General features: G+C 36.0%; 1 protein-coding gene across 11 annotated transcripts in view; it reads right to left on the bottom strand.

The window, feature by feature from the left end:
- Window positions 1–22301, bottom strand: part of SCEL (sciellin) — a 137434-nt gene that overhangs the window by 24327 nt on the left and 90806 nt on the right. For 2 of the 11 annotated variants that reach the window (XM_064408492.1, XM_064408493.1), the window contains exons 2-11: window positions 21434–21548; window positions 21244–21356; window positions 14556–14634; window positions 11387–11504; window positions 10684–10746; window positions 10313–10384; window positions 6117–6185; window positions 4278–4343; window positions 3023–3088; window positions 954–986 (exon numbers count right to left, since the gene is read on the bottom strand). In XM_064408492.1, the coding sequence (XP_064264562.1) occupies window positions 954–986; window positions 3023–3088; window positions 4278–4343; window positions 6117–6185; window positions 10313–10384; window positions 10684–10746; window positions 11387–11504; window positions 14556–14598 (530 nt within the window). In that variant the 5' untranslated portion in view covers window positions 14599–14634; window positions 21244–21356; window positions 21434–21548. Of the gene's footprint in view, window positions 1–953; window positions 987–3022; window positions 3089–4277; window positions 4344–6116; window positions 6186–10312; window positions 10385–10683; window positions 10747–11386; window positions 11505–14555; window positions 14635–15322; window positions 15407–15516; window positions 15574–18282; window positions 18318–21243; window positions 21357–21433; window positions 21549–21662; window positions 21820–22301 lie in introns of those variants that run through there. The other 9 variants (XM_064408497.1, XM_064408494.1, XM_064408491.1 and 6 more) reach the window with 9 other exon arrangements.

A 22301-nucleotide genomic window follows, 5' to 3' on the forward strand; every position in this document is an offset into this window, starting at 1 on the left:
GGAGTGTCTTTATTGTTCAAAAATTATTTTAGTAGTAAAAAAAAACTTGAAAAACCTTTTCTCTTACTGAATATATCTTATTTAGTAAAGACAAAACTTTTATTTAACTAGAAAAGTACCAGTTTTTAAAAAGCTTAATAAATAAACATTTACACTTCCTATTTTTTTTATGTGAACAATCAAGTTAGTCACTACAGGGATACTAAAATGATAAGTAATTATAAGAAAAGTAGAAGGTGGGAGATAGAGTTGATGAGGGTTACCTGCTTCTTTAGACTATTTTTCTATTAGTATGGCAACTAAATCATGACAAGATGCAGAGCTGTCTTAATTAAAAGTCATGAAGTTGCAAGCTGGTTAAGTAATCTTCTCTTAATTTAGAACATGTGAAATGGATATTTAATTAATGAATTAATTTAATAAATTTATTTTCTAAAATTAGAGCAACCTTTGCAGACACTCAGGTTTAGAGCACTTTGCATCAATTCATCTTAATGTCCTCTATTACAAGCCTTTGCATGTGCAGAGCTTCTTGATTTAACTTTCTTTTTATTCACATTGCTTACATGCTCTTTAATAGTTTCTTTTTCTTTGCATAGCTCACACTTTCACTGACTCTAGAGCAGCAGTTGCATATAAAAGAGTATTTGCATTAGCAACATATATGACTGTGGAACTAAAACTGCAAAGCAGTTTTTAATGGTTTATGCAGTTTGATGTTTTTTTCAATTTGAGTAAATATCCAGTGAAATATTTTAAGCTATATGCAAATAATTGCATTTCTGCAGGGAAGGAAATCTTCTTCATGCACTTCTGCAACATCGACTACAGAGGAACCCTCCCAGTAAATTATACAGTGTTTGTATTATGAATAAATGTAAAATAATAATCGAGGTTTATGCAAAGGAGCATGTTATATTTCTAAATCTACTAAGAAGCAAAGTAAGACATACGTTGTTGGAGCCTGTGAATTTTCTGAAGTGGTTCTAGAGAAAGAAAAGAGTAAGCATTTCAGAAACCAAGTAGCAAAATGCTAGCATTGAAGCAGTTTGCAAGATTTAGATCAATCAACAGCAATTACTTTTACTTTCCCTTCCTTCCAAGATAATTTTTAAAAATGTAGAATATATGTTTAACTCAAGTAGCACAATACTAAATTCAAGCCATATTCTTTATATCACTAAGACAATCATTCTTCAATTAACATTCTCCAGTTAATCACTTTGATTAATAATGTTTTGTTTTCAGCACACAATCCACAACTATAAAACTCAAATACAGTGAGCTGCTTATAGTCTTAGCTCCAACTGCAATTTCTTTCAAGTGTTCTGTAAAGTGTGTTTAATCAGCTGGAAGTAGGCGAAGAACTCTGGATGTTTATACATCATGTTTAACCATAAAAGTCTAGAACATCTGAGAATCACAAAAGTACGTAAATAACTCTGACTAAGAAAACCCTCATATCCATGATTGCTGGACTCCCTTCCTGAGGATAGCAGAGCAGTCAGCCATTCTCAAATGTGAAGAAAAGACACAGCTGACATAGCTCTTTGCTCAGTCTTTAAGACTGATAGTGACCTTTAGAAACTCTGCTTATTAGCATCTATGCATGGCACTTTTTTCCTGAAACTCACAGGCAAGTAAAAGGCTTTCCTTTGATAACTATTTTTAGTTATTATAATATTCACAACTTGAAATAGCTTTCACATCTTCAAAGCACTTTTAAAAGCTAAACCAAGTAATCATTAAATGCCCATCACTTTTTTTTACCAGCTGTTTGTGATGGCAGCATTGTTAGAGGATCTAGGAAGAGTCATGAAAGCTTCAGAAATAATATGCCTGTTTTCAGTCTTCTCTGAACTGTGAGACTGGAGGAGTAACTGGATAATTAGTGTTGAGAAGAACACAGGAACACAGCTTGCTATTGGAAGCTCGGTGGATGCCATATAGAGCATTATGTTTTCAAAATTACCATGATCTTAGCAAGATATTGAAATGAAGCCAGATAAATTCTTTTCAGTTGGCACAATGAGAACATCTAGTAAGGACTGACTTCAAAGAAAATAAACTTTAATATCTTTGAGCCGTCTGTCTTCTGGGTGGAGAGTGACTGAACCTTGGCCAAAAAGATAGAGGGTAGTAAACACAGCATAACATAAAAAGTAATTGCTAAACTTGGTTTTAAGTCTTCCAGTGCCAGACATTCCATAAGCTCCCAGGGCAATAGTCTACCAAGGCTTATATCTAACATCACAGTGTATCCATGCGTTTCTATTTTATTTCATTTTCATCATTGCTGCACATGAGACTCATGTTGGAAATTTCCCAGGTTAAAGCTAGGGAAGCAGAAGGCCATGCTGCAGCAAATAGTGGGCACAAGAAAAAAAAGATCATGAAGGTTTATTTATTAATATTTTAAACCATCCCAATTCTGCTTTTAGATAAGGAAGAAACAAGAAACAAGATACTTTTCCTGTTCTCTTTCTATTCAGCCAGAAAACAACCACAACTTCAGAAATAAACATCAAACATTCATCTGCAAGTAACTTTAGTCTGATTGTTTGTTCTTGGATACTTTGATGACAGGGTACTTAATAGATTTTGAGGTTTTGTTCACACTGATACCCAAAAGGGCCAGTGATGAGCCCCTGACTGTGAATCCAAATGGCACCTAAAAATCCCTGCCCTTATGGCCGGTCTCTCTACAACACATTTGCCTTGAGGAGAATTAATTGAAATAGTCCAAAGTGAAACTGTGAAGAAAGAATTGCAAGCATGATTAAAAAATTTTGGGATTGCTCACGTAACCTCAGGTTGCTGGCCCTTCATATGCTCAGGCCCCAGTCAGTGCTGGGCATCGGGCTGCCAAAAGCCCAAACAAGTACTTAGGCATGGGATGCTTTCTCTTTGCATGGCATCTTCTGCATCGAGCTCGCTCCACCAAAGGACTGTCCTGCTTTCTTGCTCCCAAAATGAGCTCTAGCCAAGAGTTAGGAAATAAGCAGCGATCACTGATACGCACCGTTTGCTTTCCACTTTTTCTGTCGGAGTCTTACTACTCGAAACTGGGGGAGGCATCCAAGATTGCCTGTAAGTTTTAATAAGTAATTTTTTCAGTATTAGTTAAATGTTCTGGGCCTGAACAGCATACTGTGAATGTTAGAATAGAAGTGATGTAAAAATACCTGGAACTTTTCTTATATTATCAGTATTTGCAAAGACTGCATGTTGATACTTTTTAGACTATATTTACAGAAAACTGAATGGAATAGGAAATAGTACAGTAATTTTATTTACTGTGAAAAATGTTCTGTGACTCTAGGTGTTTTTTTCTGCAATCTGAGTGGTGCAAATAAATTCATCATTCATGGAAAGGACAACCAGATAAAATGCACAGAGGGTGTCAAGTATCAACACAAGAAATACAATCAGGCTATTAGAGGTCACATAAACAGTGCAAGTACTTTCAGTTCCCTTTTTGTTTGGTTGGGTTTTTTTTTTAACCCTCATAACTATCAATCCAGCAATTGTTTGTGAGGTAAAAACAATTACACTAGAAGCAGTACAATTCATTGATGGCCTTCCATATCTTCCAAGAGCCTGAAGAGAATTACTGGACTGAAAACAGCATAAACTTCCACTAAACAGGTCTGTTAATATAAATGCAATGACATTTTCATTTCTACATTCATTAGTCTACTGATCACATTTTTATGCATTAAATATAAAATAGAAAATCATGATTGAACAGAATTTGCAGCTGGGAAGGATGCAGAAAATTATGGCTATCACCAGCAGTACATTTTAAATTAAAAATGTGTTTAGTTGTACACCCTGTTTTTGTTCTTGCCTAGATAATGCTATCTGAAATCCAGATTTTTAAAGGCAGCTGTGTATCATTAAGAAAACTGTGTGATTCATATGCACTGCAACAGCACAAGGTCAAGTTTGGCATCAGAGATTTTATAATTACAGTGAGCTACAGTGCTTTAAAACTGAACCCTGAAAACGACTACACCAGCTGAGTTAGGGGCTGCAGCCAGGAGTTAGCACTCATTGTCCCATGTCCACCAGGCCCTGGCTCTACAGAGATAAAAGTTGTAAATCCCATGGAAAAAAGACAGGATGTAAAAGTTTAATTCTTGAAGCTTACTGAGGAGTTTGAGTGTGCTGGAGGAGAAAGTAGGTAATTTTAAAATTACCTAATTGTTATACATTACTGAGGCTTAACAGTGCTATAGACTCTCTGGCAACCAAGCAGTGGTGGTAATGAATACCTCTTTTTCTTGATTGGAGAAGTGACTGCAGTGGTTGTGGATGCTGCATTAGGAGTCCAAGATTGTCTGTTAAGGAAATATATTTACTGAGTAAGTCTTCAGAAAGAGTATAATTTTAAATTATTAAAAGAATAAAAGCAATCATATTTCTGGTATCAGAATTATACAAATGGGTATGGTAAATGCTATAACTATGTTTATATACCTCAAAGGACACAAGATGTGGGAAACCTTAAGGGGTTCTGATGTTCACACAACTGCATTTTTACTTGATATCCAAAGTAATTTCTGACTTCTTAAAATCTTGACTTCTGTACCTACACTTTAGTCTCCAAACACTTACTTACTCATTTTCTTACTTTAAATTTTATTTCTTGTTCAAATAGAATGCTTTATGTTATGATATGTTTGTAAAACTAACCTATATAAAATCCAAGCCAGTGATTTTTCACAACATTTATAAAAAACTTATTGTCTTATTCTCTGCAATTCCTAATGATAGTAATTGGCAATTCATAATAACAGTAATTGAAGAATAGTGCTTTACAAATCATTTTGCTCTCTGGCAGGGAAAAAATACATACAATTTAAGTCTCTCTTAAGTCCCACTTCAGAATTAATTGTTGGTCTGTAAAATCCCTCTCCAAAAAACACCCCATAAGATTCAATTTATATGATGCTTCATGTGTCATCATCAGCATGATTTACAACATAATGGTGCAAAATTATAATTTGAAAGAGTGACCTCAGTTGACCTTTAAATGCCAGAGATACTGATTTGCTCTTCAGAGTAATATCTCAATTCTCCACAAGATGACTTTTAATTGCTGTGCTCTCTGGCAGCTATGTTCTGTGTAATTTATTACTGTCAGAACTCTACTGACATTGATGAAGACACAAAGTGATGCATTTACAAGTATGGTGGATGAGCTCTTATGACTTTCTTAAATGAAAATTAAAATTTCAATCAGGTACTAGGTGAAAGTTTTTTAAAAAATAACTTTTCAGCTGTGGAATTATATGACATATATAGAGTGACCACCTCTAAATCATAGCAACTTTTAAAATAATGTATCAACAATGTTGTGCTAACTTCTTTTAAATTAAAACTGGTTTTAATCTTCTTTTAAATTAAAATTTGTTTTAATCAAAAGACTGGCCTTCTGACCAAAGAAAATGTTTCCACTGGAAAAGTCAGCTAGATTATAAAAAAACTATTTTTTATGTTTTGATACTCAAGTTTTCCACTGGCAGTGTAAAACAGCTTTTCCACTGAAGAATTAAATAGATTTCTTTCTTTATGCTTCCTCAGAATTATGTACTGTATTTGGTAGATTTTATGCAGAGAATTCTAGAGCTCTAGAATATACCCACATTTTTCAAAACACTATTATTCTTGGGTTTTTTGTATTTCAAATACTGTAATTTTAAAATAATCATTATGCTGAGTAAATGTGTAATCTGAGCTGGTGTCCCTTTTAAGCTGTGTTGAGAAATAGGATTCTTTAATGAAAATTCTTCTGGTTTTAATGAAAATGAAAATTTTAATTTTCATGAAATTAAAATGCTTTAATGAAAATTTTTTTTTTTCTCCTCAGCAACTATGAAAAGAGTCTATGATAATTCAGATATACATGCCTACATTCCAGAGGTCAGGTGGTCAAATGAAGCCAAAACCAGGCCATATGCCGTAGAAATAATTTCTCTGTATCATCTTGGTATGTACGTGAATTCTAAAGTTATGGTAATATATAACACTTACATGATAATGCATGATAAATGATGCATGATAAATTATAATACATAATACTTAGATGATAATGTTTCTGAAATTCATACCTGTTATTTTGGTTATGGTTCAGAGTTGGAGACTTATTTATATTATCAGTATCACTTCTGGCTGCAATTCTGTCAGAAACACAGGAATTACTTATAATACACACTCTAATTTTTTTAAAATACATTTTCAATTAAATTAAAAGATGGAGTGCCATTTTGCCCTGTGTACTGATATCCCAGTATCACAAATATCCCAGTATCACTAAAGGTAGAGAACAGAAGCTGAAATTATATAAATTTAGTGCACTATTATCTGTAGACTCCAAGTAGCTCACTGAAAAAGTTTTCCAAGATGATGTTCAAACAATAATGCTGTATTAAATGTCACTGTTGCTAATGATTTATTACAACTCCTTTGAATTAGGTCAAAATACCAGAAGGAAAGCAATGTTAAGTCAAGAGGTACATAGAACTATTGCCTTTTTCTCTGCCTCACCATTCCTAGAGAGATGCAACAGTCATATTTTATTTACAGATTTAATAGATCAATGTGATGTGAAAATAATCTAGTGCAAAATCCCTGGCAAAGGATGCTATTGACTTACGGGAAGTTGGATTCTTTGTGCTTGAACTGATTTCATTAAGCCATGAAATTTACATGAAGAGACAACCACATGATTTTTCAAGCCCTTTATGGATTCTACAGTTGTTGCCTAAAACCCTTCAAAATTTTCACAGAAAACACCATGTAGCTATGATAGCTGAAGCAGATTAGGTTCTTATTTTATTCCAGTTTACTGCCTACATGTGGAATATTTTTTAGTAAGAACTAGGGGACTGTGAAAAGCTTAAAGTGATGTACTTTGAAAGAGAGGACAAATACTAAGTTGAGAGGGTGATTTAAAATATTTGATTAAATCAGCTGAAACACATATTGAGCTACAACTTTTATATATATATATATAAAAATTATTTATTCACATCTATAAACTGAAGCCATAGATGTAAAACAATTAATCCTAGAACTATAACCTGATGTTACATATAAAATATTTTGTGTCCTGCCTTCAACAGAATACTGTTGTATTTAATGAAAAGCCTTCCAGGGAGTTCTGGGACACAATCTGCACCAGCGGGTGCTCTGTGTCTTTTGCAAATCTTAAATGCAATTTTGCAAAGAACCCTCTCCTGTCGGGGCAGCATGTGATGTGACAGCACGTACAGTTGCTGGGAAGGTCACTAGAGGTCTCACTAACCCTGCTGGCACTGCTGCCGATGCAAACCTGAGAGTTCCCTCTCATTCGCCAGCGAACCAGTATTTCATGCACGTTTCATCTCGTATTTTCAAAATTCCAGCACAATGCTTTACATAGTTTTGTAATTTCTCATTTTAAAGCCTGCACTTTTTAAACTTAAAAAAATAGTAAAAGAAAGTAAGCATTGTGTTAACTTCTCCTTGTAAAACTTTCGAGCTTCTGATAAGAAATCAACGAATATCCTCTCTTCTCACCCACAAGGCTGTATCCAGCAGACACCCCTGGATCAATGGTCCATTTACACATGTAATGTTTATCTGAATCAAGTTAAATTTCTGGCCTCCACAGTATCCTGTGGTGGTGACTCCTACAATTAATATGTGCATTAAAGGAAAAATAAATGTTTTCTTTCTTTCTCTTTCTTTCTTTCTTTCTTTCTTTCTTTCTTTCTTTCTTTCTTTCTTTCTTTCTTTCTTTCTTTCTTTCTTTCTTTCTTTCTTTCTTTCTTTCTTTCTTTCTTTCTTTCTTTCTTTCTTTCTTTCTTTCTTTCTCTTTCTTTCATTTCTTTCCTCTCATTCTCTCCCTCTCTCTTTCTCTCTCTTTCTCTTTCTCTCTTTCTTTCATTTTTTTTCTTAATTAATTACCCAAACATTTACAGAGTATCTCCCCATTCTTGCAGTACAACAAACAGAAAATATTCTTTCACTACTCAGCTTGCCTATATTATTCTTTTCCAAGTTGAAGACTTTTTGTCTTTTCAGACATTTTCCATATGAGAGCTATTCCATCCTTTCTCACCTTCTTCTTTTTATTTCCCTGGCTTTATTGTAGTTTCATCACATCAGTGAAATTATTCATGCAGTGTTCAAGATGTGAAAAGCAGGTTCATACCAAACACTGCAATGGTTTCTTGTTAGCTCTCTGATCCTTTCCTACTAATTTCTATCATTCCAAAGTATTAGATTATTAGTAAAGCAAACAATAAAAGTATGTAATTTGCTTCTGTCTCATCTATCCAGGTCTAATTCCTATAGATGCAGTTGGGATTTAGTGTTTCTTAGGATCACTAAGTACATGGAAAAATAGCATTATAATTTTCATTCCTACCTGACTTTTAAGGTTTAATCTTTTGTCAAATAGTTAGTTAGTTCCTAATAATACTTCTGCTTCCTCTGGGAAGGATGTTCTCCACTTGGTACAATTCTTATTTACACCTAAAATTCTTTTTAGGTATACTTTGTAATCCATTGCATATTAAGAACACTTTATGTTAGATATTTGTGTGTATGAAAAGAAAAAGATAGCTTGCAATCTGAAATAATTCAGATACTTTAATATCTCAGCATAAAGCAAAAATATGTAGAGTACAAAAGAACATTGCTCCTCAGTGACCCTGTAGAAACTGAATTTGTCCTATGGCTTCTAAATTAGTAATCAGGGTTTGAGGCATGAAAATCAAGCTTTAAAAATTATTTTGAAGTGAGTGGCCATCTGGATAAGTGTGACATAGGTGATATATGCTACTTGAATTTCCAAAAAACTTCATAGAAGTCTGTTTTAAGTGTTCTTAAGTAAACTGACCTCCCATGGGTAATAGAGAACTAACTGCTTCAAATGTAAGAAACAAATGTAAGAAATAAATGGCAAGCTTCCAGAGTGGAAGCAGAGATCTGTACAAAACCTGTGTTCTTCCATACATTCATGAATTATCTGGAAAAAAGGAGAGGGGGATGATGTTGCTTGCCAATGTCATTACTTCCTGGTAGTCAAAACAAATGGTGACTGGCAAAGCTTTTCAGAAGTCATCTGCTAACATGTCAGATTTCTAAAATGGCAGATGACATTCACTTTTCTTGCAAAGTAATGCCTGCCAAGAGAAACAATTGATCTCTGCACCAGCAATTATCACTCAGAAAAGAAATCTTGGAATTATATATATAATATTGTGAAAATTAAAACACAATTCTTAGCAGCACTCAAAAGAGCAAATTCAGTGGTATGAAGTACAAGGGGAGGAATTGCAAACAAAATAGAAATCATTGTTATTACTCTTCTGTGTACATATAAGGTGTGCACAAGTCTTAAATACCTACATGGAGATTTGGACTCCCAGATCATAAAACTAATATGGAAATAGAAAAGATACAAAGAAGAGCAACAGGTAAATTGAAGTTGTAGGATGGCTTCCTCATTATGAGTGAACCAATACAGCAGGATTCACTGGGCTGTACAAGAATAGACAGGGTCATGATACTGAACAGGTCTCTAGCCTATGCTTTTTCAAGATCTTGTGGAGAAGGTAAATTTTATGTAACAATTTTGCATTGTTTCTTACAAGAGAAGTAAGGATCATGAAATAAAATAATACAGTGCTAAAACTCAACTAAATAAAGTGCACTTTTCCCACAGAGTTCATTTAAGTGCTGGTTCTCATAGCCCCAGCATGTTCTGGATACCAGATGTTAATGGTGGTTGGATTTTGAAATTGTAACACAGAAAGAACCTGCAAACACAAGCATGGTCATGTCTTAACCCAACAGAGGTCAAAGCTGAACAGAACATTCAAATTATGCACCTGTATGAAAAGAATGACTGACATTGGTACTGATCATAGTATTTGCAAAGAACGATGGGTTTAGCCCTCTTGTGCTTAGCTATTGGAGATTTCACTTGGGTTTAGAGTTTGAAAAGGAGGAAACTGGGGAGGAATGGTTATCAGCTGTAGAAAAATACTTACATTATGCAGACAAGAATGCAAAGAAACAGGTACCAAAAAAAGAGAATATACCAAAAGAACCTTTTCTCAAATCACATTTTCATTTGTCTCATCGAAAATTCATACAAAAGTCATTTGCTTAGATGCTTAGAAGTCTTTTGCTTAGATGCTTAATAAATAAGAAAACTTTAAAAAAACACTGGCTTCATTAATGCTTTCCTTTTAAAGACCTCTCACAGGTATGACAGCCACAACATACGATACATCCAGAAAAAGAGCCCTACCTGTCCAAGGTGGTATCAGATCTGTATCGTCCAAGAACAGCTTTCTGATCTTCCTTTTCATTTGTGCTACTGCTGTAATAAAAATTTTAGAAATGCCATTTTGTTCATTGATTTTATTAAACAACTCATCATTAATAAAAGAGTATCTATGTCTTAGATTAAAGTAACATACAGGGTTTAGACCATTCAGATGTCAAACCCTGGATCCACTGCAGTGATCAATTATGGACACTGGAGCCAGATTTATAGTGACAATATGTATAGACTAAAACTGAACAAAGCAAGTTTTCTTTGTTTTGTTCATGACATAGTAAAAGGATACTCAGTTTTTGGTAATATAATTAGAAATGTGTTCAGATACTCCACCATACCTGTGTAGGCTATCTTGTGATTTGTATTGGTTAAGCACCGCCCTTCCATAGTTTTCATCAGCACTTCAAGCAAAAGAAAAACAATGAGTAACAATGAGTATTAAAAATAGATAACTTTTTCTTAGCAAAAAATATTCTGTTTTCAATCAGATTTCACAGCTGTCCACTACCACTGTAATTTCACCAGCTGCAGAACTCTGCAGTAGAAAACTCCAGATGTTTCGCAGTAAGAATTATCTCTTTCTACAAGCTGTTCATGGTCTAGATAATGATAACATGGTTGCAAGGCATGTTTCTGCTGTAATTTAAGTCCTAGTTTACACTAGAGTAAATTTAAACTGATTCTGATTTAGGCTCCTTAAAAGAATTTGCCAAGATTTATAGTCCTCTTGCTTATAAAAAGAAAAAGATCATAGTCTTGCAACCTAGACATGTGAAATGCGTGATTTTACTTTTAGAGCAGAACTTCATTAAATACTCAGCACTCAAAAGTCCCAATGAAAAACAGTCAGTGAATATTCAGCAAGCTAATACTTTCAAAAGGCAATCAATAACTCATCAAGATAGATAAATAAATAAGAGTTATTTGATTGAATTCCCCTAATTCTTGTTGATACCATCCATGCAAAAGTAGACGGTCAATGCAAAGGTACATGGCATAGTGAACTAAACATGGAAGAAATGCATTTCATATTTTTCTTACCTTTCCTCCTCAGGCCTCTTCTTTATCCAGCTGTTATCTTGCAAAAGGGTCCGTCGTTTATTAACATCATGAGTAGCCTGTTGTCTGCTTTTAATTGCAACAGAGGGGCTCTTCTTATCTGCAAATGCAGAGAAACACATCTCAAACATTAACGTGTAGCAAAATGTTGGAAACCTAAATAGTTTGAAAGAGGCAACAATTTAATACAGGTTGAATTTTCAGTTATCACACCTGTTTAATCCAGATTGCTTCTTGAAAAGATTGTAGCTTCACCTTGAAGGGCCTGCAGAAGCCCATCTTAGCAAACTCAATTCAGTTTCATCCTTAATATGAAACTGCTTTGCCTGTTTCTAGTGTAAACACATTTCACAGATCTGATAAAGGAATTATGAAATTTGCATACCACAGTAATCCCAGGAAAGTCAAGCTAATGAATCCTGTTTCCTGGGGTGTTGTCTGTGGGTTTTGTATTTGCAGATGTGTGACAGGATACAAATTTTGAATGACAGCTAATCTTGAGGTGACCATGTGGCACTCCAACTACACCCAGCTCAAAATATGTGGATTTTCATGTTTCTCAAAGAGTCAGACTCACTCTGAAGCTTTTTCCTCAAAGGCTGAATGAACAGAGTCATTTACTTAATCTTAATATGAACTTTAATCAAAGCAATACCTTTACATCAAATTTAACTAAAATTGGTGTATGGTTTCAAAGGTAATTGGGAGAGACATTCTGAACAAACATGGAAACCTTACTTACTTTTGAAAAGAACGTAAAATATCTTTGTCCGACAAGGCTGATATTTAGTGTATTAGGAAAGTAACAGTATGAAATTCACTTGATTTGGGAGAATATGGATTCTTCCCTGCATTAGAAAGCTGATGTTTATCTCCTTTGGTTTTTTCATGAGAATTTGGGCCATTTTTGCAAGCAAAATATGCAAGGACTATTGTTTAGTATTCCCAGTCCATCTAAGTTTCGTATCATCAGCCTGTTTGAGGTAAGAGGAAATATTGTTGTAATATTTTAACATGGCCTATTAAAATGAAAATATAGAAGTTCAGACCAAATAGAAAATCCATCTTTTTAATTATTGTATTTGCCCCAAATTTTTCCAGAGAAGAGATGGTAAAATATTACATATGCAAAATCTTTGTCAATACAGCCAATTAGTTAAAAAAATATTAAAAGTACAGAGGATCTTGTATTCTCCTGTAAAGACCCTCATGGTTTTCTCCATTAATTCCTCACTCTCTGAGCATTTGTGCAAAAGGATTTTCAAATTTCAGGAGACATCACTATCTGGTGTTCAGTAACATTATGTGTGGAAAGAACATGCTCCAGAGAGAACACATGCAGTCAGTATCATGTCATTTGTCAGAGCTGTGTTTTGGCATTCTGTTCTGATTTATAAGAAAATGTATTCCTTGCATTTAATACAAGAACTTCACCTGTGGTGATAACATTAAAAAATGACAAATAGCTACAGTGAGTGGAAGACCAAATTGTAATAAAGCACCAAAACATTTATCTTAAGTGACAATGGCCAAGAGTGAATTTTAAATAATTTTTTTCTAAAAGTAGATAAAATAGAGATAAAATTCTGTAAAAAGAACAAAAGAAAATCTGTAAAACGATATAAAATTCAGTCAAAAAATGTATAAATGTCTGTAATTCAAACTGTGCCTATTTCAATTCCCTATAGATATGTCCATACTGCCTAGTGAAAGAGAACAAATGAAAGGTTTGGACTCATCACTGATGTTGCCTAGATGCAAATGTTCTCTGGTTCTGTGTTGGACTTGCTCTCTCCAAGACTGAAGTGGTAGAGAAGTAGCAGGTGTTTTAGGAGCCATGGCTGTGATAGCACGAATTGTGCTTCCATCTCTTGGCCTTGATACTCAAGTTTGGCTTTCTTCTTTTTAAGTAGCATAGATCCAGCCAATTGACAAATGACCAGGGACAGGGAAAATGCTGTTTGTAAGAATGAACTGAAAATCACGGTCAATTAACAAAAACTAATATATCCTCACTGCATGAATTCTGCATCAGCCTGTTCACTGCCTATTGAGCTAGTTTTTATCTTAAAAATACTTATTAAAATCTGACTTTAAGGATTTCAAAAAATGAAGGCATCCCAGGCTTGCCTGAATAGCTCGAGTGGGTTGTCAAAAATCACTTGGATTTCTCAGAAATCTTGGTTTTTTAAAGGGTTAAGTGCAAAGAATATTTTATGAAACCTTGTATAAAGATGGTAGCCCAGGAATATATAATGTTTTCTTGTCAAGAAACACTTGACAAGTGTTTAGCAGATTAGCAAGCAATCTGCTAATGCCTGAGGCCCTGGGCTAGCAGAACAGTACTCTTTTCTAGCCTAATGAATTTTCTCCCTAGCTTCAGCTAAAAATTTAAAAATTAAACATAGCTCTGATACAACAGAGCAGGTCACATGAGCACAGGCAGATGCAGCTCATCCCTGTCTCTATTCGACAACAAAAATGTATGTCCCCCATGCAGCTCCCTGATGTGGCTACGTGAATTTTGATGCACTTGAGCCTGGCATGTCCTACCTGAGCTAGGTCCTCATGCATCTCAAAACCTTTCAGTCTACAGATATATTTTTGAGGTTCAGGGAAATGAAAAATTTCATCACATTTCTAGTTTGCCTCTAGTTATTTCTCTGCATAGAAAGCAAATTCCAGGCATCCTCAAGTTTTACTCCTCCAGAGGACTAAACAATAATCAATGATTAAACAGCTTTTCTCTCCCCTTCCCCCATTCTACTTTTCCTCAATTTCTCCTCATTTTCCTTGTGTGAGTCAAAGAGACGGCACTGAGACCAGTGGATCTTCCCACTGCCCTTGTAGCCACTTTGCTCCTGTGGGTTTTCCATGACAACCACACCACCTTGCCCCTCACCATCCGGCTCCCCTGCTCCACCACACTCCACTGTCCAGTGGGATGTTCTGTCCTCCATCCCTGACAGTCACAGCTTATGCACAACACCCAGAGTCTGGCATCTGAATTGGGTCACAGTGGCCCCGATCACCCTCCTGCCACTTTCCCATGAGGGAGCCGTGCCAGAGGCATGGAGGGGCCTGGACAGGAGGGAGGCTGCGCCTCAGCCTGCAAGTGCCCCTGGAGCAGGAAATGGAGACTCAGTATTACCAGCTTGATTAGGAGACTGTTTTCGTATGTTGAAAGCTGACATTTGTCCCGTGGGATTGTTCTGTCCTTCTGTGGGAATCTGAAAGAAAACGTGACAAAGAAAGGAAGAGAGCATTGTCAGCGACATTAGGAATTTGCCCCAAAGACAGGTCAGGTTTGCTGTCCACTTCAGTCATCTCCTTGGACAAGTTTAGTCTGACAGTCTGGAATGGCTGAGGGCTGGCCACAGCCCTGCTCAGAGTGAATCTGGTGGCTTTTCCCTGCCTGGTGACAGCTACGTGCATCCTTGCCCTGCCCCTCTGCCTGTCACCCTGCCCCTTCCCTGCTGGGAGCTCCTTCCCTGAGAGCACTTGGTGTGGTGAGAGCCTTCAGGGGCAAGAGGAGTAACACGGCTGCTTCCAGCTGGGGTATTCCCGGTGGGCTGCAATGGTCGGGATAGCGCAGTCCTGCTCAGCACAGCCCATCCGAGTTCCCAAGCAGCTGCTGGCCCCAGGCAACCTCAGCAAGCTCGAGTGATATCAGCTGTTAGTGATTATCAGCTCTTTGTGATTTCAGCTCTTTAGCTTGCTGGTGCCGCAGCAGACGCAGGGAGAGAGAGGAGAAGGCCGTGTGAGGTTCTGAAGGAATTCTTTATTGGGGTCTTCCACAAAGGTTCTCAGTGACAGCTCTTCTACTGAACTGGGCAGAAGTAGGGGTTTATATAGGGTACAGGGGTTTTGGAAATTGTCCAATAGTAAGGGTCAAGGGAAAGTGACCTATAGGCTTACAGAGAGATATGAAGGGTCTGAAAGGTGGAAGAGAGGGGCTTCTAAGGCCCTGTCATCATGATTTGGCATTTCCTAGCTCAGGCTTCTGACCGCCAAGGAGCCATTGCAGGCCCTGGGCCTGCTACAGGAGTGCTGCAGAATGGGTTGAGCTGGTAAGCTGAAGGGGAAGATGGTATCAGTCCCTGGCACAGCACCTGGAGCACAGGTGAGCCCATCCAGCCCTGCCAATGGGTCCCTCAGACTCAGTGGCCAGCAGCTGATGCAGAGGGCCAGGACAGAAAGCAGTTCTGCTGCTCTGCAGCAGTTTTCCAGTCACTGACTTCTTCTCTTACTTCAAATCAAGTTAAAAGCTTCCAAGATTGATGACTTAAAAAAAAATATTTTGGAGTTGAGCCATTCAAAAGATTTCATGTTTTGCTTTGAAAGTGGATTGTGAATACCAGGTTTCCTAGAGAAAGCATCATGCAGAACATAATGACATTTTGATGACAGAAAATTGTCCCTTAACTTAAAAAAGCCCCAAATGCTAACATTGACTTAAGAGTTTGGGCAAAACTGACCCTCTTTAGCAAATTGATTCCTTTTTGTAAAGAAGCATTTTCCAAGAAAACAATGTTATGCTGGAAAGCTCACAACATGCTCCTCTGTCAGGCTGCTAAAACCTACAGAAGCACCAGAAAACTGACAGAAACAGTCCTTAAAAATCAGAAACATTCTTGCTTCTCTGGATGACAGAGCTATCATTTTTTTCTTTTTGAAGATGTAAAATGTATGGCTTACACACCTAAAATGGAGTGGAGACACCGAGGCCTGTGGTTCTTTCTTTATTGATGGAAGGTGAAGATTTTGGATTGTGGAAAAGCTTAAGAATAATGCTTACACTGGCAACAAAACATTGTGGATGCCACAAAGGATTGCACTTAGAGCAGATTTTTCTTTTCTATGCTTTTGCTGCCCAACAATTACTAAAAAAAGCTTATGGTTAAAAAAAAAAAAAAAAAAAAAACAAAAAACCACACCATAAAAAAAAAGAATCCCAACCACCCCCCAAAAGATAACAAAAAAAACAGTCTCCCAAAAAATATCCCAACAAACAAACAAGCAAACAAACAAAAACAAGCATTAAACAACTAGAGATCTTTCTAGAAAGTAAAGATATAAACACAAAACTAATACTGGAGTCCAAAGTCTGCATGTGTCTTAACCAGTTGTGAAATTCCAAATATTTCTTAGAGTTTAAAATTCTGGCACTTTAAAAAGGCTCCTACCTGCATTCCATTTTTTTAAGCTTAGTTGTTGGTATCAAGCAAGCATTGGCACAGTGTGTGTAGAAAACATGTGATTGCTAGATCTGGTTCCCACACAATAAAAATATGCTCAGGGCTATGGTGAGTCTTATTTATTTTGCAATAGGTTATAAAATGCCTTTTAAAAATATTTATGTAAGGTTTTAAGCATCTGTGAACTGAATTTCCTAGAAATTGTTCAGGTAGGTTATCAAGCAATCAGTTTCTTTAGATAGTTACCACTTTCACTATAAATTTTCCCGAACTGTCCCAAGATGATAGAGAGGTCTCTGATTTACTTTTTCAGCTTAGATACAGCTGGACATTTGATGTAGTCAGTCCCAGGATAATAGAAAGTTTGATATTTCAGTATATTTTCAAGCAATGAGAACTGTAACTTCTTCATCTCAAGAAGTAGTATTTTGCATAGAAGGATTTTGGATTTCTTTTCTATTAAGTACTTTTAAAGCCAATTGCTAAGGGAAATTAATCATAAGACTTTGAAAAAGGAGACTTCTTTTGTGAAAATTAAACCAAATGAAAAGAGGCGTGCAACTCCTCTTGTATCCATGAGAGTCCAGCGTGTTTCTTTCATCCTCCAACCTTTAATTAATACTGGGGTTTTTCTCATCCTATATTAATTTTTTAATATTTTTAGGGCAAAACAACATTTCTGTTTCACATGTGTACAGCATCCAGAATAAACTGCTGCATAGTGTCCCAACCCAAAAGCAGTATGCATAAATGAATCTAAGAAACAGTACACTCCCTTTTACAGTCAGCACTGAAAATGTGCCAGGTAGTCTGAAATTTTAAACCCAAGCATTTTAGTCCTACAGAATATTGCCATTTTGTCCTTAAGGCTTTCCTCTTACCTGTGAGCTTTCAAGTTTTATATCAAAGATTAATTCATTAAAATTTAAAATGCAAATTAAAAAAATCTTACTTTAATCTGTAGTACAGACAATCAAGAATCATCAGGGTAAGATTTAAATTTTAGGGCTTAGAAATTAAAAGAATCTTGCATAAAGAGGCAGAATAGAGCTCATCAAAGCATTTTTCCTTGGCCTTCACTATTTTGAAGTGTGTGTGTTTGTACCTGTGCATTTGAAAAGGGGAGTGGACTAGAGATTATGAGGATCCCATTAGTTTAAAAACATCAGCTCATAAAGATTTGGAACTGTCACATTATTCACACAGGTCAGTGAATAGCTCATCTTCAGACCATAGTGAGATAAAAAGTTTTTAACTCTGTAAATGAGATTGTGAGAAAGCAGAGTTACAACTTTCTGTGCTATGCTGTAGTAGTAAATTATGTTCAGACATTTTTAATAAGATCTCAACCACCGAAGCAAAACAGTTCAGCTGGAATGCAAAACAAAAACAAACAGCAATGCAACTCCAGTGTAATTTGAATTTAAAAACAGCGTCAGGAAACTCTAAACGAAAATTAAAACTGCCCTGGCCAGTCCAGTAAGCAGCTCCTAAATGGTTTTAAGACATGCCAGTCCTAGATTCAGACCCTCAAACATTTTGTGGGAAATCCGACCATAATCCCAAAGAAATTCAGAAAAACTTCAGACTTGGCTTCAGGGAAAGTAAAGTCCACCTAACCTGGCAAGAAATTCCTCCAAAAGCAGCACAAGTCTCTAACATTATTTTTATCACAAATACCTGTATTTACACTTCTACATCTCCTTTTCATCTCCTGCAGTGACTGATCAGGAGAATACCTCAGGCCTGCCTTAAGTTCTGAAAGCCAGACCTTCTAGTTTTCAGATCATCTGAGCACACCCATTCCTCCACCACAGAGTTCCTTCTGCTCTTCCGTCTGCTCTTTGTGATTAAGCTTCACACATATGCATTGCTGTATTTAAAAAAATACATAATAATTGAAGCATTTCCTGTAAGATTGATGCTTTCCACCTCAGACTGAACTACTTCCAACAAAAAAAAAATAAAAATCTTTGCTCTTTGGCTTCTAGCTATGACAGTAATTAAGACCTTATTCATAAGAAGTCAGTTGATATGCATTTTGCTTCTAATAAAACAAGATTAATTTCCACAGCTTAGAGGCAAAAGGCCTCTGCATTGTCACCACACTCTATAATAAGGAATTCAGCATAGTAAATGTTGAAGGAGTGTCAAGAGAGATACACCTCCTTCTTTTAAAAGTCACAATATTTGTTTTTACACTGAGGTTTTTCACATAAAGCATTGCCAAATTCAAATGCCTAAAATGTCAAATTTCCCACTATTATTGATGAACTGGGTGATACAAAAAGTGGTAGCTGAACAACTGACTTAAAAAAAGGAATGTTTCAGAATTTGCCAGTCATCCAGCTTCTCATCCTGTATTGCTAAACCAGCCTCAGTCGTAGAGAAGTTGCTGATATTGGCATGTCCACATGAAACACCAGCTGGAATAAACGGGTTCCATATATGGCTCCACACAACCACAGCTTGCTGGCTGCTGTTTGCTACATGATCTTCAAGTTCCAGCTTTTTTAAAGCATTGAATATTTGCCATGTGAAAAAGAAAATTTGCCTATACTTTTTTCGTTCTGTATCCCAAATATGAAGCTTGTCACCCAAATTTTATCTTTTTGAAGAATTATTTTGCTCTGATCGAAGCAGAACAGTCAGTATTCTGTGAGCAACCAGAGCTCAAAATTTTAGAATCATTCCATTAGATCTGAAGATTTACTTCAGCTCTACCTTTTGTTTTCCTTTGTTTTCCCTTGTAACTCTTAATCTTAATTCTATAGTGTGTGGCTTATCTTTCATTTATGTGAGTTGAATGTAGAGAATGTGATGGTTTAAAGAAAAGCACATTTGGTCTGAATCACAGTTACGAAAGACACAACAGTGTTTTCCGTGCTTTCAGTTAACAACTTTCAAGTCAGCAAACTTCATTATTTCCTCCATAATTTCTCTTGAATACAGTGTGAGCAAGCAATTGAATTAAGTAATCCTGACTTGATACAGGATAAAGATTCCCAAGCCCTACTAAAACACTGGGGACACACATAATTGCAGCTTTTCTTCTAGACAGGCATTTGTAAGTGTGTGAGGTTACATCTTTCTGGTCTGGAAGTCAATAGCAATTTTGCTGTTGTCCATATGCATCCTTTCTCCCTTCAGATAACAGTGCTGTGACTGGGCTGTCAGATCTGCCTACCTATACCTTACACTCAAATAAGAATTTTCTGATTGCAGGTAAAGGCTGTTTTGCAAGTCACTATCACAGTCAGAACCATTCAAGGCTGTACAATCCTTCATAAATCCAAACTTGTTATTACAGACAAGAATATGATCTCTTCAAATAGCCTTAAAGGCCCCTTCTGTCAGGTGCAGATCTATATGTATAACTGATACTAAAATTTCTTCCCTACACAATTGCCAACAGTAACATGATTCTGTTTGTTAGCTAATCTTTTTGTCCTGAAAACTACATTTAAAAATTGCTACATTTATTTTACGGACATTAAACAATCACAGAAACATATTCCTAAACAGATTTTTTTTCAGGAATTACACATCAGAGCAATAGCCATATAACAGAGTTGTGAACTTCTGAAAATAACACATTGTGTTTAAATAAATATTTGATTCTACTGTTTTGTCCACAGAACTAATAACACAGAAAAAAGTTCACACAGAAAACAGAAATAACATGTGTATTTGTATAAGAGAGAAAACAGGCAAGATAAGACTAGAGACCACGTGAATGTATGACAGCAATCATTCACGTATTTGTAACTGAAAGAGCTCTCAAAACTGGTTTTTCAAGATGTGGGCGGAGGAGATTCTGTTTTGAAAGAAGCTGTGGAACTGTCACTAATGTAAAATCAACTAAATCACAATCCAAATTTGTATGTATTTTCAAATTAGAAATATTCAGTTTTAAGTGCAGGTTGGTTTTTTTTTAATAGAGTGCAGAAAAGAGGGTGATAAATTTAATTTTCTTTATTCAGCTTTGTCATTCAATTCACTAGATTTTTGATGAAGAACCCTTCCTTGTTTATACATTGTTCAGGTCATTGTATAGATAAGTCCTTACATTAAGTAGAATGGGTATTTTTGCAAAGGTGAAAATTAAAGGGAATTCTTTCAGTGGGTTTTTTTCCCCCAAAATAATAAAGATAATTCAAGCAAATTATAAAAGAGTAAATACTCATTAATTTTAAATACCAACAAAGAATCTTAAAAAAAAAATTTAATCCAACAAAAAATCAAAAAAAAACCCCACAAAAAACCCCCAAACAAACAATAAAATGAACCGAAGAGCAAAAATGACATTAGAACAGCCATTTATGAAAAGTGGTCTGAACAGTGAATTTATCAGAGAATTATCACTAGAATAAAATACAACAGGCAATATAATATAAATAATGAATTAAGTAAGATAGTATGTACAGAAGAAGCCAGAAAGGTCCCAGGAATCTGAACACCAAAACTATATAACTTTCAGACCTGCATTTTTATAGTCAAGTACTCCGTACTTCTTGAAAATCAGATCCTTTGAAATGGCATTCTAAACTGGACATTAAGAAATCACAGAACATCTGAAAATGTAGGAGTTTCCCTACATGGTAGGGAACAGTAAAAAACCAGAACAGTTAACATCCTTACCTAGGTATGGTAGAAGTTAGTGTCCTAGTGTGGCTCAGTGTGGTTAGTCAGCCTGGAAGGGAGTCACAATCAAAGCAGACTGAGAGCTGAACTGTTCTTCCCCATCCAGCTGTCTGAAAAGTCAAGAGATTTCTCATTCAGAGGCTGAGTCACTTAAGGAGGAGGTAGGAGGTGTGGAAAAGGGTGGCACCTTGTAGAAATACCAGATCAATTAAGAGTACGGGTGAGTTGTTGTCCTTCTGTGCTTGCTGTTCTTTTCAAGTGCGGTAGGGTTGGGTTTCACAAAATGAACTGCCTTCAGAGACCTTGAAAACAGAAAACCAAGCAATTACCATTTGGAAAAATATGCTAGAGTAATTTGGATTTTCCACAGAAATATGTGTTGCAGAGATATAGGGCTGCGTCTCAGCCAGACTTACAGGTATTTACAGGGGTGAACATGAAGTAACACTATATTTCACCAAAGAGAAGTTCTGCAGAAGTGTTACATGGGGATCACATGCTGGGATCTGATCTGCATCAAGTATTTGCACCGTTTGGGTATGTGGGCAGAGGCAAAAGATCTGGGGGGAAATCCCTCCCACATGAGATCTTGTTGAAGTCTCTCTTATCTCTGCACATTTGCATTTCTCCTTCAGTACTGCCAGCAATAAACAAAGGAGAGAAGAACTTGTGTTCAGGTTGTTTTTTTTTCTTTCTTTAAAATGGCTGCAAATAGGTTTGTAGGCTAATAACTGCGTTTCTGTTAGTAAATACAGTAGCATGAAATCAGTGCTTTTCTTATAGGAATACCACATACAACTCCATGCTTCTCTTTAAGATACAGAGGCTGGTTTTAATGTATCTTATACAAGCCCACATTATTTTATATTTCATCAACTTTTCTAATGAAATATGTGAAAGGTTATTTAGCAAGATGCTGGCCAACCTTTACTCCTATTATTTTTGGTGAAAATTTAGAATTTCTTTGAATGCAAAAAAGCAAACTGACATGAATTAACTTAGTAATAGCCTGTATTTTCATTCATGGTTAACTTTTCAGAGGCTTAGTACTTAGT

This window comes from Passer domesticus, chromosome 2, assembly GCF_036417665.1.
Source record: "Passer domesticus isolate bPasDom1 chromosome 2, bPasDom1.hap1, whole genome shotgun sequence".
In the NCBI taxonomy this organism is placed as follows: domain Eukaryota; kingdom Metazoa; phylum Chordata; class Aves; order Passeriformes; family Passeridae; genus Passer; species Passer domesticus.